We start from the raw sequence: 21,746 nt of genomic DNA, 5'->3' as shown, positions 1-21,746 counted from the left end.
GGAACATTTTGAAATCATTTGAACTGTTGCTCCTTTGAAGTTAGAACAAAATTAGATTGCTTCCTCTTTTTTTCACATACCGCCATCGAGATCAGTGACGTAGCACTCCTCAGATGATCCGGAAGGCGTGTGAACTTTGGCGTCGACTGCGCCTCGGGCACCATTACGCTGCACCATGAAGGAAGCCTCCTGATTTACCTTTAAGTCTTTCTCCTACAGGAAAAAGAGAGGATTACACCCAAACTATAGTCATTAATTTAATAAATTTTTTTAGCTTGGAAAGAGACATTTGAATTAATTTAGTTTTTTCTCATAACTGCAGATTTAATGTCCACATAACAATAGAGACTCCCATCAATATTTGAATAAATGTCCATTTGCTCACTGTGGAGAAACAGCAGGCCTTATGTAGGCATCAAATACATTCTGGATTTATTCTGGCAGAAAATTTGCCAACTTTTCTCATCAGAGCTTTTTCAAATTGCTTGATTTCCTGATACGGAGCCCACTTTTAATCATAGTCCATTAATTTTCTATGGGATTGAGGTCAGAGCTTTTGGAAGGCAATTTGAGAAGCTTAATGTAAGCTCTCCAGGGCTATTTCTGATATGTGCTGATGATCATAGTCCTGTTGAAAGACCAAACTGCATTTTATCCATCTGACCAAAATTATTCCCAGCTCAAAGAAAATTGGTCATAACATTCAGAAACCACCCAGGGACCATCGTAACGCGGTTCAATTGGGCAGCGTCAATGTCCACAGTCTAGCCGTTTTAAGGTCATCACGGACTAAAAGGACGGTGTGCAAGATAGAAGCCTCGGCCTCAAAATGAATGTCTGAAACCTGGAGCTATGGCAGCATCAGGGCTAGCTAAAGTGGTAGGTCACACATCCTGCAAACAGGAAGCCTGGGTTTGTATCCCAGCTGGGGGGAATGAGCTGCCACTATGGGACCATTCACGCTAATGCCTGCTTTGGTGAGTGGCGTCCTGCTAGTGGTTAGGGCATTGCCCTTGGAATCCTGAGGTTCTGAATTTAAGCCCCACGAACCACACGCTGGCTCCCTGAACAAGACCTTTAACCTCCACACTGCTTCCCAGGTGCTGCACAATAGCAGCCCACTGCTCCCCAAGGGGATGGGTTAAATGCAGAGAGTTCATTTCTTTGCCCTGACAGTGTAATGACAATGTAAAGCTGAAAAAACAACAACTCTGGAATTAGGCTCCAGGTCTGCTTAGCTTTCAGGGATGCTATTGCATTGTAAAGTGTGGAAAGTGTTTTAAAGATAGAGAACTTGTCGTACACAGAGCCCACTGGTCAAAAGTTAGACTTTCAAGTATCTACCTGAATGTGGACCCTCACTGTGATAAATACTTGATCAGTGAAGCCCCCCTCATTCACATGTTTTGGACATGCCCAAGCCTGGAGGATTTTTGGAAAGAGGTCTTCCGGACTTTGTCCATAATTCTTGAGATCGATTTAAAGCCCAACCCTTTGGTTGCTATTTTTGGCACCACTGGCGAGGGTAGCACCCGCCTCTCACCAACCTAATGTCGTGTTGTGTCTTTAGCCTCCCTGCTGGCTCGACGAGCTGTTCTGATGAGATGGAAGGATGCTGCCCCGCCCACCCATACTCAGTGGCTCAAAGATGTTATGTCATGCCTTACTCTTGAGAAAATGCGTTACTCAATAACTAACTCAGAAGAAAACTTTTTTACTGTGTGGGGACCCTTTTTGAAGTACTTCCATCACTATAAATTGAGATGAAGATATTTCCCTGTCGACCTTCCTACCTATGTTGAACTTGAGTTCCAGTTAGGTTTTAAGTCTTTGGTGTTATCCAGGAACAGGGACCGACTGTACTATAACTATTACTGCTGGTATGGGTTAGGGGTTTTGTTTTGGTGGTGTTGCTTTCCCATTCTGACTTTTTTTTTTCCTGTACACTCTAGACCTAGATGTAAACATCACAGTGTGCAATGTTGTGTGTTAAAATGAAAATTCAATAAAAAATATTCTGAGGAAGAAAAAAAAAAGATAGAGAACCGCCTCAAAGCTTCCACAGCTTCATTTGCTCAAACTGAACAGCCGGGAAACCTGGTTTCTGAAAGAGTTATGAGTTAAAAACATTTTTCAGGGACTGAACCTGAAAATATAACCTAATGCCAATAAACCAACCAATATAAGGAAACTCTACCACTTCTGATTAGATGAGTGTTTAAATATCCAAGAAGGAAGAGAACAGCCATTAGTCCTATGCCGTTAATGTCCATATCAGATCCTAAACATCTCAGAAAGACTGAATGCTTCTTCACCAGGAGACACAACCTGCATGACTCATCAGCTCTAATATAGCTCAGACTGAGTTATCAGGTATAAGAGGCAAACAAAGGTAGAGTTTACATCGAGGCTTTGCCCCCTACAGCAGACAACAGCCCTGATCAGACACAGATAATGTGATATTATATAACACTTAAGAGACCCTTCAGCGGAGCTCCAGAGTGTCATTGAGTAAACTAAAAACGCATGCTTTGAGCTCTATCTTTGCGTATAAAATAAACGCCTCCCAGTGACGTCAGTGAACTCGTAACCTGCAGCGGGTATCTTTATCTAACGCTCCTTGTTTTGCTGCATCTCCAAGAGAAACGCACATAAACTAACTGAGAGCTCACATAGCACAGCTTGTGATGTCTCACATTAGCAAGGGACAGTTAATCCAGTCCTTCATCGTCAGCCAGCATCGCAGTATTACAGTCATGCATACTGCTCCAACACTGGCATTCAATTACACTTCAAGGACAAAGTACTACCAGACAGAAATATCCACCGCAAATCATTTTTACCATCTGCTGTTCAGCCCTTATATTTTGTATATGTGTATATTTTATCTGCACAGAATTAATTTGATTGCTATCAGCAGTGTGTGTGCATGTGTGTGTGTACCCACCTGCAGGCTTGTCACAGTGAGCCTGCGGGCCTCATCTGACAGCGTAGCGATTGGAACGATGAACGGGCTGTCAGGGATGTGCTCGTTGTTGAATTTGATTGACACCTCATAGTCACCTGGGGAAGCAGGCATGTTATTTACTTTCACAATCAAGTGAACCGCAGGGAAGCGGAGGGAAAACAGCTGGAGAGCCGACTGGTAAAGAGACGGAAAATAAACAGGAGGAGCATCCAAAAGAGAAGCCTTCTACAGCAGTTCTTACCCGGCTCCTTCACTATGTATGAAACGCCGCAGGAGCCGTCTTTCCTATCTTCAAAGGAGATTTCAGCCTTGCTTGGGCCTTCGACGGCGATGGACAGGCCACCGGCTCCTGCCTCTCGGGTCCAGATACTGAATTCAGCTAATAACGGTTAAAAAAAAAGTAAAGCCTAAATTAATCCATCTTTAATAACACCTCTGATTCTCAACATATCACAATATGAGTGGAATATAAATGTATTTCCATAATATAATCCTAAAAGAGAGACTCATATAGATTCATAACACAACATATTGTATTTTCTCAGCATTTAATTCCATTAAATTTGATAAATATGGTGTACAGCTAATTGTTTTCTTTAACCAAAATGTTAATATTACATCAAAAACAGTTTTTTAACCACAAGGCCAATAAGCAACAGTAGATTACTGCTATGGACTGATTACAGACTGATGTAACAAAGCAGATTTATAAAAAGTTAAGTGGAAGGAAGAAGTGCGTTAGAGAAAATTAGAATATTCCACAATGGAAACTTGCAAATGCATGTTTTATTTCCTTGCTATAGTGGTTTCTATTAGGGATGCACGATATAATCGGCCCCCTATCTGTATCGGCCTGTATCGGCCTTAAACCTGAATATCGGACATCGGTCACCCCACCGATATTTAACCTGATATTTGATCAGCTTCTAAAGTCTAAAAAAAAAAAAAAATACTACTTCTTCTTCCTCAAAAACTTCTTTTTTACAGACTTAAAAACTTCTAAAGACGAGGGAAAAATATTGATACATTAAAATATCACAATATCTTCATATGCTGATATATTGCCATTTAAAAACACCATATCAATCTCTTTTACTAATGAAATATTGCTATATGTCATCGTTATGCTACGAAATCCACCGAAAATTCACAAAATTTTGCCATATTTTCATATGTTGATACATTGACGCGCTATCGATCTATTTTACTAACAAAATCTCACAAGAATTTGCAAAATATTGCGAGAGTTTGTAACAGAACGATGAAATTTCACAAGATTTTGAAAGTAAAATAGATCGATACCGCGTTTTTAAAAATCAATTTAATATCCGCATATGAAAATATATTTGAGTATATTATTTTTCAAAGTGTCAGAAATGGATAACAAAACTGCTATTTTCAGTGACTACTTATTTTTGTCCAGCTTTAACATCGGTATCGATATCGGTTATCGGCTACATGAGTTTTAAAATATCGGCATATCGGATATCGGCCAAAATCATCATCCTATAATAAATAGTGGTACTATAATTTACCGAGATGCACTTGTGTAAAGAAAAAAATAACAATTTTGCTTACATGGTGCTCCAGCCACGCCTCTTTCAAGACCTGGACCTCCTGCACGGACCTTGTGGGCTCCGCCTTCCCCCATGGGCCCTACAGTGAACTGGAAAGGGCTGCCGGGAACATGCTGGCCCCTGTACTTAACGTTCACCGTGTGAGGTCCGATCTCCTGGGGTATGAAGCGGACACTGTATGTGCTGCTTCCTCCGTCCACGATGTCTGCGTCCACCGTTTTCCCACTGGGGCTCGTCACCTGAGCTGTCATGGCCTGAGATCCGCTCTCAGCTGCTATGTGAAATCAACCGTTTAGATGTTATTAAGGTTTTCATAAAAGAAAGTCCAGCTTAAATGAAATCTGACTCACGCTCAGGTCTCCCAGTGATGCCAGCAAAGCTGCTGAGGCTCTCTCTGCCCAGAAAGTCTCCAAACACATCCCTGAAGGGGCTTCCTCCTCCTCCCACCTGGGTGCTCTCCTCCACCCGCACTTCCCTCTTAGTCTCCCCTGCGCGGGTCTTACTGATCTCTGTGCGCTCAGTGCGAGTGTACGTGTGGCTGCTACGGGTGAATGTCCGTGTTAGCCTTTCCTGAGCGGAAACCATCTGGAACCAGTTTCCTGCAGAAATGGAAGTGGATGCCGTGTTGAATTCTTTTATTTCAAAGAGGTCGACCGCTGCTGTCCAACCATGTCTGACCGCCTGATTTACTCACCTGGGATCTTGAGGTTAAGGCCGCAAGTGCTGCCCACAGAGGCAATAGATGAAGCCTGTCTCTTCCTGGTAATACTCTCCTTAATCCTTCCCTCTCCAGTCACCTTCACAGAGAAAGGACTTCCTACAAAAAAACAGATAAAAATTGTTTTTCTTTCAAATTTAAAGGATCTGTTTAACACATATTTAACTTTTTTAGGTAAAAAACATTATACTATTTTGTTTCTTTGCTTGATTAGGATAGATCTGTCTCTCTTAGATCAATCTATATTATACACTGAACCTGTTTAAATCAATAAATGGAAAAAAAGAAGAGCAATGGAATGGTTTTAAAGCTAAACTGATCATATTTGGACTTTTCATTCATAAATGCATCCAAACACGCTCTATTTAATTTATCTGCATGCTTAGATTAAATTTTTTGTTTATTATTTTGCTTCTGTTCACAATTAACAGAAAAATAACTAAATAACGATAATAAAAAAGCATTTTAACTGACCAGGGATGTGTTTTTCAGCAAACTTGATGTTAACGATGTAGCTTCCGGGTTCCGTTGGGCAGTAGGTCACTCTGCACGTCCCGTCCTCTACATCTTCACAGTTTATATCCACTTTGCTTGGACCCTCAATTGACAACGCCAGACCGCCGTAACCTTGTGCACAAGCAGAAGGGAGGATTAGATTTGTATTAGATTGGCCGAATAGGAGAAATAACAAAAAAAAACGTACCAGCGTTCCTGGTGTCCACAAAGAATTCAGCCATTTCGAAAGTGTGCGCCTCGACCAGTCCTTTCCCGAAGGCCTTCACTCTGCTGGCTTCACCGATCTCTGACTGGCCGACCATTATTTTGAAAGGGCTGTTCGCCACATGCAGCCCATTCTTCCTCACGCTCACTTCATGTTCGCCAACCTCCTTCGGGGTGAAAGATATGCCTGTTGGTAAATAAGAGGGAAAAAAATTCAAATCAGGATGGAAAAAAAGAAAAAAGCTGCATTCCTTTGTAAACAACTACAAACTTCAATAAGTTCTGTTTGTTTGAATTTTTTCACTGTGTATTATAGTGAGGTAGAAAGAAAATAAATTATGCTTGATTTTCTTTCAAAATAAAAATCTAAAAACCAGGCCCCCTGAGTTATTCTGCCTTGCGGAATAATTCAGGTTCAATAAAGAAAATCAGTAAAAAGCAGATTTGAATACTTCGGATTTCCGATCAGTTTCTAGAGTTTGAGCTATTCTAACACATTTATTGATCCAAACAATCTAATCATAGCTCTCTCTGTATTTCATTCTGCTTGAAGCTGAACGTCCCCTGCAGTCTCAAGTCGTTTATAGCGTCCAAATCCAAAGAATAAATCCATAATAACTGAATGATTTATAAAGTTCTGCTCCTTTATATTGTATTTTAAGTTGACTGCCATCATCTCACCAAGGTGTCTGTTGGGCAGTCTTTTGAGCAGGCAGGGTTCCTCGTTTCCAGATGGAGCTCTGATGCTGGCAGCCAGAGAGCTCAGATCAGTCTCTGCAATCTTCAGCGACACGTCGGCTGAAGTCCCGACGTTAAGCTGGGAAGTTCTGGTTATGCTGTCATCCCCTGACATTCAAAAAAAAAAAGACATATCGAATGTTTTTCCTTCCATAAATCTAGCAGTTTACTTTTAGTGCCAGAAATGTGTTTCCTCACCTGTGATCTTAGCAGTAAAGGGGCTGCCAGGAATGTGCTTATTGTCAAACTTCACGATGATGTTGTAGTCTCCTGGAGCAGTGGGAAGGTAGGACACGGTGCAGGTGCCATCTTTGTTGTCCTTACACGTGATCTCGGCTTTGGAGGGACCCTCAACTGCAAGTGAGAGACCACCTGTTTGAAAGAAAGAACAAGTTATATTTCTTATTGATAGCTCTCATGTTTGTAACTTTAAAAAAAATTGAAAATGCATAATGTCACCTTCTCCTGCATTCTTCGTGACCACAGTGAAGGTAGCAGCTCTGTTGACCATTCCATAGCTCAGACCTGGACCATAAGCAGTCACCACTCCGCTGTTCACAGCATCCACATAGAACTGCAGGGGGCTTCCTGTAGAGTAGAGGGGGTGAGGAAAAAATACGTTGGATCAGACAGTGGAGCCATTTATTGGATCTGAAATATAAATTCAGAGCAAAATGTCCATAAAAAGCTGACCTGGAATATGATTTCCTTCATATTTGATATCCATCTCATGCAGGCCCCTCTCTGTGGGCTGGTACTTGATCGTGATGGTGCCATCCTTGTTGTCAGTAATGTGTGGGCGGGCGGTCTTCCCAGAGGGCATCCGCACCTCACCTGAAGTCATATAGTGTTTAAATATCATTTATCTGAATGAAAAAAAAGGTATTTTTGCAGGGTTTTAAATGTGTGAGTCTCACCTGTGATCTCTCCTTGCTGTGGCATGAACGGCACCAGGAAGTTAACCGGACGAAAGAGGGGATCCACAGGGTCGCGAGGGACCACTGGTTCATTGGACGCCTGGCAACACAGAGTGGAATAAATTGCTCTAAAGCTGGAGGTGGTGGAGCATCAGAGGTGGAAAGTAAAGAAATACATTTACTCAAGTTACTGTATTGAGTAGGTTTTTTCTGTATTTTGTATTTTTCAAGTAGTTTTTAAAATCGGTAATTTAAATTTTACTTGATTACGTTTTGAGTGAAGTATTCTATTTCGTTACATTACAAATCTCATCCGTTACTGGGTAAAAAAAAACTTTGGAAAACCGAAAGGAAGACAAAAAATCGGGCCCGGAAGCACTACAGTGAGTGACGTGATCAGCATGTAGATCTAGGCTACCAGGCGCCAAGTCTTTCTGTAGGAGATTGGGAACGAGATGGAGGTGGTTCAGGACAGCTACGACGGTTCAGAGAACGTTTCATAGAAATGCTAGCTGAAACATCGAATTCTGCTGCCCAAAACGACGAAAAACCTTGGCCACATTTGAAAGACTGCTTTTCATTTAAATTCAAGAGGGCCAACAGTATCATCATGCAATGCCAGATGTGTCTGCCAAAGGTGACTGAGGAAATCTAGATAAGTCATTTTTTCTTAAAATAAGTGCATTTGTTCTTGGATTGAGGAGGTAAAAGAGACATTTTGCCAGTGGAAGAAGATAATTTACATTTAAAATAAGAAAACACAATTGCATTGTCTTATTTTAGGTGCATTTTATCTAATTATCTTATACTAAGAGTAAAAACACTCATTCCATTGGCAAACTACCTCATTTACCTACTCAAATTTAGGGTAAATACACTTAATTTAGGAAATTTTAACTTATTTCTAGATGTTTTTCCAGTGTGGCAGCATTCAATAACTCCACATCTAATCTGCGGAAGCATGTTTTGGTAAATATTTAGTGCATTGGTACTTCAAACAAAGTTTTCATGACTAATAGCCAATTAGCAAAACAACTTGTTTCGTGGCATTGCTAATTTTGTCTAGCACGCATGCGGCTCTTTCATCCTTATGAAGTCGCTTGGGAAAATAAATTGCTAAAAAAAAAACTAAGTATTTCATTTAAGTCAGTGTTTCCCGCAGCACTATCTTGGCGAGGTTGGCAACTGTTTTTTTTTTTTTTTTTTTTTATGTAACTAAGTAACTTTTACTTAAAATACATTTTAAATTAGCTACTTATTACTTGTACTTGAGTAATATTTCATCCAAGTATTGGTACTTTTACTTGAGTATGATATTTTAGTACTTTTTCTACCTCTGTAGAGCATGCATCTGTAACCTCTATCTGTTCATCGTGTACTCACCACCACATGGAAGGGACTCTTTGGGATGTTCTCCCCGCCGAAGCGGATGGTAATGACATACTTCCCAGGCTCGGGGGCCGTGTAGTAAATGTCAAAGGTACCGTCGTGATTCTCCACCACATCCATGTCCAACTCCATCCCCTGTGGCGTTAGCACCTTACAGGTCACCTTGCCCTTTCCGGCTGCCTTGGCATCCACTGTGATGACTGTATCCTCAGAGGTCTGCAGCTTCTGGAGACTCGCTGTTAGAGGCAGAGATGGAAGAGGAACAGAAGGTAAACTTTGGAAATTAATCTATCTGAACTTAAATATAGTTTATATTTATTTTTTTAACTTACAAACTCCATGTCCTCCTATTGAAACTGCAGGATAAAGGAGAAAATATTTATAAGCTAAATGATTGTTTCCATTTAAAGAACTATTATAGAAGCAACAGGACTTTCTTACCTGTAAGACGACACTTGCTGGCGTCCCCTGTGGGAAGCGACTGGATTCGATACGGAGAATAGGGAATTTCATCTCCTCCGTATTTGATGGTGATTGTGTAAGGGCCAGTAGAATCAGGCACATAGGAAACAGTGTAGGTTCCATCCCTGTTGTCTTGGATGGTTGCGTTCTTCGGCTTTCCCTCTGGGTCCTGTAAATTATATGCAAATGAAGTTTGTTAGACACAGAAGCTTATGGCTCAGATTATTACCGCACCTCGCAGCTGCGCTCACCAGAATCTGCACAGTGAGCAATCCTTCTCCAGCATCCCGAGCATCAATCGTGAACTCAACAGGCAGGCTGGCAGGCACTCCTTTGGTGTCTAGACCAGGCCCACTGGCGCGGACCTTGCTGGCATCGTGCCCAGGCTGAGACATTACCTTGAAAGGGCTGTTAAAGGGGTGGAGGAGAGAGTAAAGGATAAAGGGAAATAAGGACAGAAGACCTGCTGAAGCACACGTTCTTTTCCAGGCAGACAGAGCTTTAATTAAGACATATCTACACTTAGAGTCTGACAGGGTGTTTTATTTTATTTTTTATAAACTCATTTATCTTATACTGAACCTGTGTGGGACTTCCTGATCTGCATATTTAACAGCTACAGTGTAGGGGCCGTCCTGCGCTGGGGTGTAGTGCACTGTGTGGGTGCCGTCACCGTTATTCTTCACACCTACAGGCTCCACACTGCCTGCAAACACATGAGAAACGTTGCATTTTTTAATCCCTTTTCTGTAGTGACTAAAAGGTTAAAGGAATAAATCAGAACATTTACAGTACGGTGTTATGGAAAGAACATGAACAGCTGGTATCTTACCTGCAGTAGCTTTTTTTGTTTAGCATGAATCGAGATCAGCTATTTCCAGAAGCTGAAGCTAACGGCTAATCTGAGATGGACTAAGACTAAAGCGGCGTTCAACATTTACATTTCATTTGACAATCAAAATAATTCAATAAATTTGATTGTTTCTACTGCTTTTTATTGTGTTCTTCTTTAATTTATAGTGATACATTATAAAGGGAAATATTTATTTAATTTCCAATTAAATGAATTTAATTGGAAATCGGTTTATACTTATCTTCAATGTAGTTTTTGACTAATCTAAACAATTTTTTTGATTGAGGTGCATTATTTTGTATCTTAGCTGACAGAATTAAATTGTTTTTATAATTTTTTTTTTTTATTGAACACTATTTCTCTAATATTTCTTGTTATAAACTCAGTCTAACATATTTTGGTGTGTTTGTTGTTTGTATCCTTGTTTCTTTCAACATTTTCTTTATAGTAGCATTTGTATCTATTGGTCTGTAGGAAAAAGTGCTCAGCTAACAAATCCTGACTGATTCATCACATTGGAAATTAAGTTAAGACGATATGCATCACCAGTTATCCTTCCCTGTGAAACACCATCTGAGAACAGCATATATAAAGTGCTTCTAGGCCGAGTTGTTGCTAAACACTTATAATAAACTTGTAAAACAAAGGCAGAGATATAAAATTTTCGAGTGAATGTTATTTGATAATGCCTCACTTTGCCATTATGCAGTTATTCTGGCTAGAAAAAGCTGATATGCTTGATTATTGGTGTTAAAAGGGAAGATCATTGGTGATGCACTGCATTTTACTGTCTTTTCTTTCTGTGTTAAAAAAATGTTCCTAAATTCTATATAGAACCTGCTATTTTCAACATGACAAAAGGGTTACGTAGGAAATTTAAGGTGTTAAAAAATTCCGTTATAACCACAAAAGTGTTATACATAAAAACAGTTGTATTTCCTGAGAGATGAAAGCACTTCTACTGATACGGTTATTTCTGAACGCAGTTAAGGGCATGGGATTTATTTTAGGGCACGGGTCTCCAACTGCAACCTCTAGTTACATCTTTGTTCTGACGCACCTGACTCAAATGAATTTCTTATTGCTTCTGTCAGCCTCTGAATAACTTAAAGACAAGCTAAGAAGTCATTTAATTTAGGTGTGGTCAAGAAAAAAAAAAATCAAAACGTGGCTCTAGAAGACAGGAGTCTAAGACCTATGATTTAGGGGTGTCAGAGTAAAAGGGGCTGGATATCACCACAATCTGTATAAATACTATAATATCAAGTTGATCAAGCCATTTTGTAAAAATAAATAAAAGGTTGCTCGTTTCTATACAGAACCTGCAAAGTTCAACTTGACAAAAGGTTAATTAGGACCAAGGGCGTAGGTTTGATTTGAACTTTGGTAGGGACACTATTGGTCTGGTGTCATTGGTGCTGCAATATGCATGCCCGTTTTTATGCTCGATGTGAGCATCCGTACTGATAAGAGGAATTCATTGTTAAAAGAGAAAAGTAACATTTTGCTCCATTAATAAAAATGTTATAAGCTCTACACTCATTAGATGCTGTTTATCAATGTTTGAAGTATCACCGGCTCTGATGAATGTGGAATTAGGACTGTTTTCCACTTTGAAAATGGTTTCATTTGAACGACTAAGAGAGAAGGTAAATACAGTATTTTCTTTTGAAGATATAGAATTGTGCAGAGTTAAACCCCACTCTAATATTTGTACCTACTATTCTCTCTCTGTATCAAGCAAAATAATACATTCATTAAAATATTAACTTCACTATAAAAGTTGAACATCTGGGCTGTAGTTACTCTGTGTAGTCCATATCATGTATTTCATCTGGGGCTGAAAAAAGTGAATCATATTAATTGATTATTTCAATAATCGTCAACTAATTTAGTAAGTGATTCATCATTAACTGGAGTATAGAGACTTTAAAACATACAGTAATATAAATGTAAAATGTGCCTTTCCCCACAGAGCAACCCACTTAGATCAGTTATTATATCAAAATTGTAAAAACAAAAACAAAAAAATGAAAACAGTAATATCAACTTAATATCGATAAAAATTGAAATCCTCACATTTTCTTTTTTAGTTGGCTGTGGATAAGAATCAGAAATGTTGATGGTTTACAGCCTTTATTTGCCCATTTTTCCAGCAGTCTTCAGAACTCCTGGCTGACTCAGAATATTTCGTTTTATAAAAGAAAAAAAAAAGGTTTTTGTTTTTTTAGTGTACATGATATTCATTTTTTTTTTTTATCGGGACTAGTTTTGTAGCCTAATATTAATTGTAGTAACCGCTGCATTCTAGTGTGAATAAATTTTCAATGTTGTGCTCCAAGCACACGCGGACTAGAAAACAGCCAATCAGAGAGAGAGAAGGCGGAACTTAAGGCAGAACAACCAATGAGAGTTGAGTTAAACAGCACAGCACAGTTCCATGCGCTGCTACATGAAAGGGACAGTAGAGAGCAGGCAGAGGAGCAGCGAGAGGAATAGAAGCCACTGCTGCAACAACTACTGCTGTAAATTATAAACATGTTGCTCACATCCAATTATTGGTCGGGACATTAGGTCGGTTAAAAATTTTGGTAGGGACAGGTCCCTATGGTCCCTATGCAAACCTACGCCCATGATTAGGACATTTAAAGACCTCAGGACATCTCTAACCTGACTCCGTCAGATGGATATGCGGAGCAAATCCATCTGGAAACCTTCCGTTGAAGTAATTTTGGGAAGGAGCGAAAATACTGGTTAGCTGATTGGCCTATGTTGGTGATACAGCCAAATAAACCAATCAGATCAACAAAGCATATGACGTACTAACAGAGCGACGACGAAGAGGAGCCAATTGATAGATCAAACTCTTGCCGAAACCAGTCGGGAGAAGAGCAAAAACATCTTTTCCTCTGAGAAAAGCCTCCAGAGCAGTGTTTTGCTCTTCTTTCAGTGAAGAAATACTCTGTAATTCCGATACAACTTGCTCGATAGCCACGCTAACGCTAGTTTCATCGGCTGAAGCCGCCATGTTCTTTAGACTGAACCAGGGGCGTTGCTAGGCACAAAGCTTTACTGGGGCACTGGCCCCCTACTGCATATGCCCCTCCTGCCATACACAAATACAGACAAGCACACTGCCCCACCCTGATACATTCCTACCAAAATTACCAGTTGAGATATTAATGAGTATAAGAGCATATTTGTTTTAACAAACATGAACATTTTCAACATTGCAGCTATAAAAAATAAGACATCACCGACTTTAAAAATAAAAAGTTTCCTTATACACATTCTGAAGTAATCATTAATTCCTAGGTTTCAGAGTTTTAGTTCAGTGAAATTTTAACTCAACCTGAACTAATTTTTTATTTTATTTTTTGAGCATTAAAGTGTACCTCCTATTTATCATTTTTGCAAAGTGGTCAATCACTTCACTGTGACTCAGCTTAGAAAGTTCTTCCTTTTCAACTGATAAAATAGCAAGATGATGGAGCCTGTCTTTTCCCAATGTGCACCTCAGCCAAGTGTGGATCCTTCTCAACACACTGAATGACCTTTCACAACTCCAGCTGTAGACTGGGATTGTTAGGGAGATCTGGATGACCTGCGTTAGTGTTGGGAATATGATGTTATCAAGCAAGTTGAAAACACACTGCATATCCTTGCTGACAAGGCTTTCTTTTTAACCAGGAAAAGCTCAAAACATTTTGAATTAAATGAAAGTTTTTTTTACTCCAAATTTGTCCTGGGGATGGTGGGACAACTTCACTTGTTTAGGACCATCATGCTTTCCCCCTAAATCACTAATATCTCCTTCTTGTTTGTGGACGCTGGTTGTTGCTCCCTCATCACCTTCATGGTCCTGTCTCTCCTGTCCTTCAACTGTCTCTTGCCTGCCAGTCTCGCCTCCTCCTCCCTTTCCTACTCCAGCACCTTCATTCTCATTCTCTACAGCAAACATTTAAAAACGTAAATCTATAATTATGTAAATATCTATCATATTGCTAATAACGTTCCTAATGTAACTGCTTAGCTTAAATCACTAATTCATTACGGGACCTTACCTCCCTCTCTCTCATCTTGTTTTACTGCTTCCCTGTCTCTGCTTCGTGTGAGGAAATTGTCAATCTACAAACCAATGCAGTAATTTTCAGTTAGTAGCCTATAAATCATGTGGTTTCACTGGGAAAATAATAAAATTGACGGGTAAGAAACGTTACCAGAACTAAAAATGCGTCGTGGCCGCACAGTGTCCCATCCAACTCAGCTGAGAGCAGCGCGTTAATTTACCTGCAGTTCATGCAGTGACATGCGCTGACGTGGGGGCGCTAATTCATCCTCAATTTGGAGTTAACGACACACTTGCTACGCATTTGAGTAGAAATATACGACTCCTCCCGTTGGAATTATCTAAATTGATGCATTAAACAAATGTATCACTGTTGCAAATATTCATGAGGTTTATACTGGGGCACAGCTCATTTATACTGGGGCGCGTGCCCCAGTAAATGGGGTCTGGTGACGCCGATGGACTGAACTGTCGCGCTTCTCGTTGCGTCACACCTCAACCTGCCTCAAAGCCAACGCTGATTGGACGTTCGTTTGGTGAACGGCTCCAAATTTTCTTTAACAGAGAGTCTCCAGACTGATCTGCGAGTGAAACCTTGAAAGCTCGCGAGATCAGGATGGTCTCACAAGGCTAGGACATCTCAGCTCGTCTCAAACTAGATGTTAGATTACGATTTCAAGACCAGCTAATCTGGATCTAAACACCCAAGGTGTTTCATGTGCAGGTAATATATCAAATGTTCATAAACTTTCAACATAACTTCATATCACTTCTATAGTATCTCTTCTAAAATCACTTATCCTTATTTTTACCTGTTGGTCCGTAGAGTTTGACATCCAGTGGGGCCTGTCCAGCCTGCGTACAATCTACTGTGAAAGTCTGGGGAACATGCGCCCTCACTCCAGCACCCAGACCTGGTCCAGAACATTTCACCTTGGTTGGATCCACCGGGTCCTTCACCGGTACACGGAACGGGCTGCCAGGGATCGGCTGGCCTCCGTAGTTAATATTCACGTCATAATCTCCAGGAGTGAAGGGAACATACTCCACACTGCAGCTGCCATCTTTGTTGTCTTTGCAGGATATTTTGGCCTCTGAGGCTCCCTCGATGGTCAGACCAAGGCCCCCTGTGCCTGCACCCCTGGGACAGAGAAGAACACATTTATTCCTTCTTCTACTATCACACTGTATTGTTTCTTCTCCTATTCTAGATGTCCCAATTCATTAAGACTAGAACATCCATCCATTTTGTAGCTAGAAGGGTTGATGGTGTGTTCCCACTTTCTCTACAGGATCTGGTCAATGGTTGCTGCAGGAATAAGAGAGACTCCTTATGCCTTCTTTGACAACTTTTTGAACTTTTACCAAGGACAGCGTTTAAAAGGAGGTTACAGAATGTCTGATGAATAAAACATGAGATTTTATGTCACTTATCATATTTTAAATCCTTTTTTGTTGTCAATGGAGAGCTGCTTCCCCATTGACTTGTTCTACCTGTTGCAAAGAAGCTTTTTTAAGTGAAATAAATAAATAAATTCCTGCATCCTGATTCGCTGATCAGTGGGTTGCCAAGGGTGCAAGTTATGCTTGAACCTTCTCTTCATAAAGGAACAGCAGCATACAAAAGTAGAACCACATGGTGTTAAATACTAAACTACTAATTATATATTTTAAATTAAAGGATATACTTTAAATGCTATATATATGTTATGTTGTGAATTTAGCTTTTCTATTGCAGTAATATGTTATAGATCTTGTCTCATTGCATGCTCTTTAGTGTAGGCTGAAACATCCGCATGATCATACATTACCTCGTTTCCACTGTGAAACAGTTCGGCCTGTTGGTTATTCCTCCCTCCAGACCCGGTCCAAATGCACGCACACGGGTCGGATCACACCCTTCCACCACAAACACCCTAAAGGGGCTCTTAGGAACCGCTGCGGCATCATAAAGGACCTCAATCAGATGCATACCTGTGCACAAATAAAAATCATCTCAACAATGTTCACATAACAGGCAAAATTATTCAGCCGTTTCACTCGTTCTGTTGATTATAGGCCAGATACATTCCCTTATAAGGAAATAAACATCTGTTTATTTATAAAGGAAGCTATCTAGAGCGCAGACGCTGGGGTGAACATCCAAGACGTTACATCTGTTCCCTATTCATTATTCTGTCACAACATTTTTCTGACAGAGCGCTCTCGGTAGGCCCGTGCGGCAGATTCACAGCAACGCTGCAACAGTATTAGAGGATGTCTGGTGAAACGAGAAGTGCTCTGTGATCTCTTTGCTTTGTGTTATAGGTCTCTATTAATACCCCCCCTGTCATCCCCTGTGCGCAGGCAGCCTTCAGCACACATACCTGCCTGGTTAAGAGCTTCTGTTCCACAGCACACTATTTATAAAGCAGAGCCGGTCTGCCTGATCTCTGCCCCTCACTTCATTGCTTAACTGCATCATTCTGTATTTATACCCCTGCCTCACTTGCTCCATCTTTATTCCCAAACGGCGCCTATAACGAGCACCTGTTAGTGGGTTTTTCCTCTCTAGCTGGGTGAAGATTTTCTTGCCTCTGTAAAAATCCTCTGCATTACATGGTATCTTAACAGAAATGTTTAACTCCACAAAGTTGGATGACCTCATTAAAGATTGATTTCTTTTCTCTGCTCTTACCGTCCTCAAAGGCTGTGTACTCCACTCTGTAAGTGCCATCTCCCTTGTCAGTAATGTAGGTGTCCGTGTTGGCGCCGGAGGGGTTGATAATATGAACTTGCACACGGTTGCCTCCAACCTTGCTGAGGGCACGTGCATCCACAATGAAGTGGGTTGTGACTTCCCTCAGGACCCCTTGAAACACAAAAGCACTTCTGGTGATTTGCTGCCTGGCATCAAATGGGCTCAATAACGCTAAGTCATCATGCATCCACACTCATATTGATTTAGACACAAAGCAGCGGTAATTCCACGGCTATTATTCGCTAAAGGAGGTGGAATTCATTAGAATAACAAAGCTAATATTACCTCTTGGCTCCACTCCAGGCCCATAAACGTGAACCCCACTTGTGTCCACAGAGGGTTCCACCTGCAAGACCTTTGGGAAGTAAGGAATAGCGTGCCCGCCATACTTGATAGTGATGGTGTGCGTGCCGTGGAAGGATGGGATGTACGTGACGGAGAAAGTCCCCTCGGATGATTTCTGGATGTGTACTTCAGCTTTGATCCCAGTTTCAGACACAATCTCGATGGTGAGCTCTCCCTCGCCTGCTCTTGTGCAGTCCACTGTGAAGGTGGCTGGTTCACCCGCCTTGGCCTTCTCCAGGCCTGGCCCGCTAGCTGTCACCTTGCTGGGGTCGAAGGCTGGGCAGATGGCGGCTTTAAAGGGAGAGCCAGGGATGTGCTGCTCAGCAAACAGGATGTTAATAGCGTACTCGCCAGCCTCGGTGGGAAGATATGACACTGAGCATGTCCCATCGCCGTTGTCCTGGCACTCGATTTTGGCCTCGCAGGGACCCTCAACTGTCAGGCCAAGGCCCCCCGCCCCAGCTCCTTTTGTGTCAATGGTGAAGGGAGCTGGTTTACCCACAATGCCACCCTTAAGGCCTGGGCCGAAGGCTCGCACCTAAAATAAAACAACTAAATCAGCTTAGAGGATCTGAATAGGGTCTTCAAAAGTTCAATTATAACCAAACTGTAATACATAAAAACACAAGTTGATTTAATCACAACAGCTCTATTTCTAGAGAGATGAGAGTACTTTTATGAGGTTATTGCTGAATGCAGTTGGAGGTATGGGATTTCTTTTAGGGCACGGGTCCAGCTGCAACCTTTAGTTACATCTTCGTTCTGACACACCTGACTGAAATTAATTACTTATTGCCTCAGTGAGCCTCTGAATAACTAAAAGACAGGCTAAGAAGTAATTTAATTTGGGTGTGGTCAAGAAAAAAAAAATCCTAAAGACCTATGATTTAGGGGTGTCAGAGTAAAAAAGAGGCTGATTATCACCACAATCTGTATAAATACTAAAATATTAAGTTGTAAAAAGAAATAAAAAATATTGCTTCATAAATCACCTACTGGTTGTTCTCAAGTTTGTTTAAAGTAATTACATTTGGTCATGAAATGCAAATGAAAAGAATTGAAAATTGTTAAGAGGAGTGAATACTTTAAAAGGCTAATGTGTATTAACCTGACACCTGAAACATTCCGTTGAAGTAATTTTGGGAAGGGGTGAAAATACTGGTTAGCTGATTGGCCTATGTTGGTGATAGACGGGCCAAATAAACCAATCAGATCAACGAAGCATATGACGTACTAACAGAACGACGACGAAAACACAACCACAAGCCAGGCTACTCTTGCCGAAACCAGTTGGGAGAAGAGCAAAAGCATCTTTTCCTCTGAGAAAAGCCTCCAGAGCAGTGTTTTGCTCTTCTTTCAGTGAAGAAATACTCTGTAATTCCGATAAAACTTGCTCGATAGCCACGCTAACGCTAGTTTCATCGGCTGAAGCCGCCATGTTCTTTAGACTGAACTGTCGCGCTTCTCGTTGCGTTCGTTCGTTTGGTGAACGGCTCCAAATTTTCTTTAACGGAGAGTCTCCAGACTGATCTGCGAGTGAAACCTTGAAAGTTCGCGAGATCAGGATGGTCTCAGGAGGCTAAATGTTGATACCGCTAAGATAAACTTTTACCTTTGAAGGATCTGCCGGCATGACAGCTTCAACCCCAAACGGGCTCCCCATCACAGGGTTTCCATCATAGGTGACATCCACCTTGTACTGGCCTTCCTCTGGAGGAATGTACTTCACACCGTGAGTGCCTTTGGCTTTATCTGACTCCAGTTTGCATGGGATTGGCCGGCCGGAGGGAGACGTCATCTTAACTCCTACGTTGCCCTGGCCGCCAGCTCCCTTTGTGTTAACAGTGAACTCCTGATCCCTTCCAACCTCCACTTCTGAAAATCAGAGAGCCGTAAAATATTTAAATACCACAGCTTCATGTAAAGTGTGTGTAAAAAACGTAAAAGATGGATGGTGCTTACTTGTGTCTAAGCCCTCCACTTTCACTTTTCCAATATCCAATGCTGGTGATACTGTGACTTGAAAGGGACTTTTTGGGATGGGATCTCCTCCATGAGTAACAGCAATAGCCATGTTTCCCTAATTAAAACGATACAAATGAATAGTAACTGGAGGCACAGTTATAAACAGCGGTAACTGTCAAACAGAGGCTCTCTCTACCTGCTGAAGAGCCGTGTACTTGATAGTGTAGGAGTAATCGTGGTTATCGATGATCTCGAAGTCACGAACCGCCTCTCCAGGAGTTGATGTTGTAAAATGAACCTCAGGCTTGGCTTTTCCCGCTCCCTTGGTGTAAATGGTGAAGTGGGTTGGATTGCCCACTTCAACACCTAAAAACATCATTTTTTTTGTTAGTGTTGCCAGAAAGAAACATCAGATTTGGTTTATATCAATGAAGATCACGGCAAAGAGTCCCAATAAGACTTTGAAAGATCTCACCTGTCTTGTTGAGTCCAGGACCCTCCGCTCTCACTTTGCCGGCATCATGGGAGGGATCCACTTTGACTTTGAATGGACTGATAGGAATTTCCTGATGAAAGTATCAGATTTGTCAGAAGGAATGTGTATCGATGGATGGATGGATGGATGGATGATAGCTCTTATGCATTCCTACCTGGTCAGCAAACAGCACCATGATGGTGTACCGGCCCGGACCAGGAGGGGTGTATTTGACAGTGAAGGTGTCATTGTCATTCTTGATGATGTCGAAGTCGATGTCAGCCTCTGCAGGTCCAACCACCCCTGGAGCACACTTGATTCCGATGCTAATGTCTCCTGATGGTGCATACCAATGAACCCAGTTCAGAGTTTTCTCAAAAAAAATATAAACTAAAGCAATCACTGCCTTCCCTCAGGCCTTATTTTAGTTACAATTATTCATTTCAGGCAACAATGTAGGGCCTCATGTCAGATTCACCTGTTCTTCTACTTTTAAATGCTTTTTTTTCTTTTTAGGTTTGAAACTCAAAGTCTGGATAGAGATAATTCAGCCAACCAAAAACCCAAGAGAGTCTTTTAACCACTCACATCACCTCCTCGTGCACGCTCACCTTGGCCAGCTTCGCCGCAGTCGACAGTGAAGTATGTTGGCTCGTTAGCTTTGAGCCCCGTCTTCTCCACTCCAGGCCCATAGACCTTGACTTTGTCAGGATGAGAGCCCTCTCCAACCAGCACCTAATGAATTCACAGTGTACTTAAAGCAGCGTCAGGCCAGCTGAAGTGCAACTGCTCCAATCCTCTCACTTTATCTATATTCGGTGAAGTGTCATAATATTGGAATGATTTAATTTTACATGCCACATCCATGGTTGTGCATGCATCTTACCCTGAAGGGGCTGTTGGGAACATTGACCTCCCCCCAGGTGATAATGATGGTGTGTTTAATGGGTTTGATGGGAGTGTAGGCACACAGAAACGTGCCATCTCCCCTGTCAGTGATCTTGATGTTGAAGGTACAGCCTTCAGCGTCCTGGGAAGACACAAAATCCTTGCAGAAACTTCTGCTGTGTGCAGCCTCATGCAATATAAATGCCACATCTCCATGAATAAAAGATAACACCTCTGCAAACTTGTGCAACTCCATACCTGTGCGTAGATCTTAAGCTGACCCTTCCCAGCCATGCGGGCGTCAATGGTGAATTCGGTGGGTTTGTTTACGATGACCCCGGTCGGCTGCAGTCCTGGCCCGAAGGCTTTCACCTGCAAATATTTTTTTTTTTAGAAAATACACCAAACAAATGTTACTAGATTGTGTTTTTTGATAGGAATGAAAGGGAGTTACCTTCTCTGGGAAAACATCGTTAGCAGCAGGGAGGATGTGGGCCATGAAGGGGCTGTCCTTGATGTCTTCATCATCACAGATGACGTGGACAGCGTAGTCACCTGGCTCAGTGGGCCAGTAGCGCACATCACAAGAGCCGTCGCCCTTATCATCACACTCGATTTTAGCTTGTGATGGACCTTCGATGGAGAAGCCTGGAGAAACACCATTAAAAAGGCTATAAGGAGCCTGACTTTTTAGCCAAGTGCATAATAAAAGGCTGCACACTAACATCTTTCTCATAAACATTAAACTTTAATGTGCTTTGAAATGCACAAAGTCATGCACAAGAAAATAATGTGATTTAAAACCAAATTAATAGAAAGCAATCTAAAAAATTAATGTAATGAATTTTTGGAATAAAAAACTTTTAAAAACATAACACTGCCTCCATCAATTATCAAATGGTATATATTTAGTTCATTTTCT

General features: G+C 41.3%; 1 protein-coding gene across 2 annotated transcripts in view; it reads right to left on the bottom strand.

Annotated features, from left to right (window-relative positions):
- LOC119789455 (filamin-C-like) overlaps window positions 1–21,746 on the bottom strand; it is a 37,871-nt gene that overhangs the window by 3,052 nt on the left and 13,073 nt on the right. Inside the window, exons 12-42 of one of the 2 annotated variants that reach the window (XM_038294332.1) lie at window positions 21,279–21,472; window positions 21,083–21,196; window positions 20,823–20,966; window positions 20,548–20,671; window positions 20,112–20,272; window positions 19,937–20,027; window positions 19,658–19,827; window positions 19,459–19,576; window positions 19,109–19,371; window positions 17,437–18,034; window positions 17,089–17,262; window positions 16,223–16,385; window positions 15,224–15,552; window positions 10,072–10,195; window positions 9,741–9,897; window positions 9,469–9,658; window positions 9,360–9,383; window positions 9,022–9,263; window positions 7,639–7,738; window positions 7,415–7,555; window positions 7,181–7,309; window positions 6,920–7,093; window positions 6,665–6,829; window positions 5,967–6,170; window positions 5,738–5,890; window positions 5,240–5,362; window positions 4,896–5,144; window positions 4,547–4,819; window positions 3,210–3,347; window positions 2,948–3,063; window positions 81–213 (exon numbers count right to left, since the gene is read on the bottom strand). In XM_038294332.1, coding sequence (XP_038150260.1) covers window positions 81–213; window positions 2,948–3,063; window positions 3,210–3,347; window positions 4,547–4,819; window positions 4,896–5,144; window positions 5,240–5,362; window positions 5,738–5,890; window positions 5,967–6,170; window positions 6,665–6,829; window positions 6,920–7,093; window positions 7,181–7,309; window positions 7,415–7,555; window positions 7,639–7,738; window positions 9,022–9,263; window positions 9,360–9,383; window positions 9,469–9,658; window positions 9,741–9,897; window positions 10,072–10,195; window positions 15,224–15,552; window positions 16,223–16,385; window positions 17,089–17,262; window positions 17,437–18,034; window positions 19,109–19,371; window positions 19,459–19,576; window positions 19,658–19,827; window positions 19,937–20,027; window positions 20,112–20,272; window positions 20,548–20,671; window positions 20,823–20,966; window positions 21,083–21,196; window positions 21,279–21,472 — 5,478 coding nt within the window. The remainder of the gene's footprint in view (window positions 1–80; window positions 214–2,947; window positions 3,064–3,209; window positions 3,348–4,546; window positions 4,820–4,895; window positions 5,145–5,239; window positions 5,363–5,737; window positions 5,891–5,966; window positions 6,171–6,664; window positions 6,830–6,919; window positions 7,094–7,180; window positions 7,310–7,414; window positions 7,556–7,638; window positions 7,739–9,021; window positions 9,264–9,359; window positions 9,384–9,468; window positions 9,659–9,740; window positions 9,898–10,071; window positions 10,196–15,223; window positions 15,553–16,222; window positions 16,386–17,088; window positions 17,263–17,436; window positions 18,035–19,108; window positions 19,372–19,458; window positions 19,577–19,657; window positions 19,828–19,936; window positions 20,028–20,111; window positions 20,273–20,547; window positions 20,672–20,822; window positions 20,967–21,082; window positions 21,197–21,278; window positions 21,473–21,746) is intronic. The other variant, XM_038294333.1, reaches the window with a different exon arrangement.

Source organism: Cyprinodon tularosa, unplaced genomic scaffold, assembly GCF_016077235.1.
Source record: "Cyprinodon tularosa strain WSP-4 unplaced genomic scaffold, ASM1607723v1 ctg339, whole genome shotgun sequence".
Classification (NCBI taxonomy): Eukaryota; Metazoa; Chordata; class Actinopteri; order Cyprinodontiformes; family Cyprinodontidae; genus Cyprinodon; species Cyprinodon tularosa.
The sequence above is the reverse complement of the archived record's forward strand: the minus strand, read 5'-3'. Positions and strand labels throughout refer to the sequence as shown.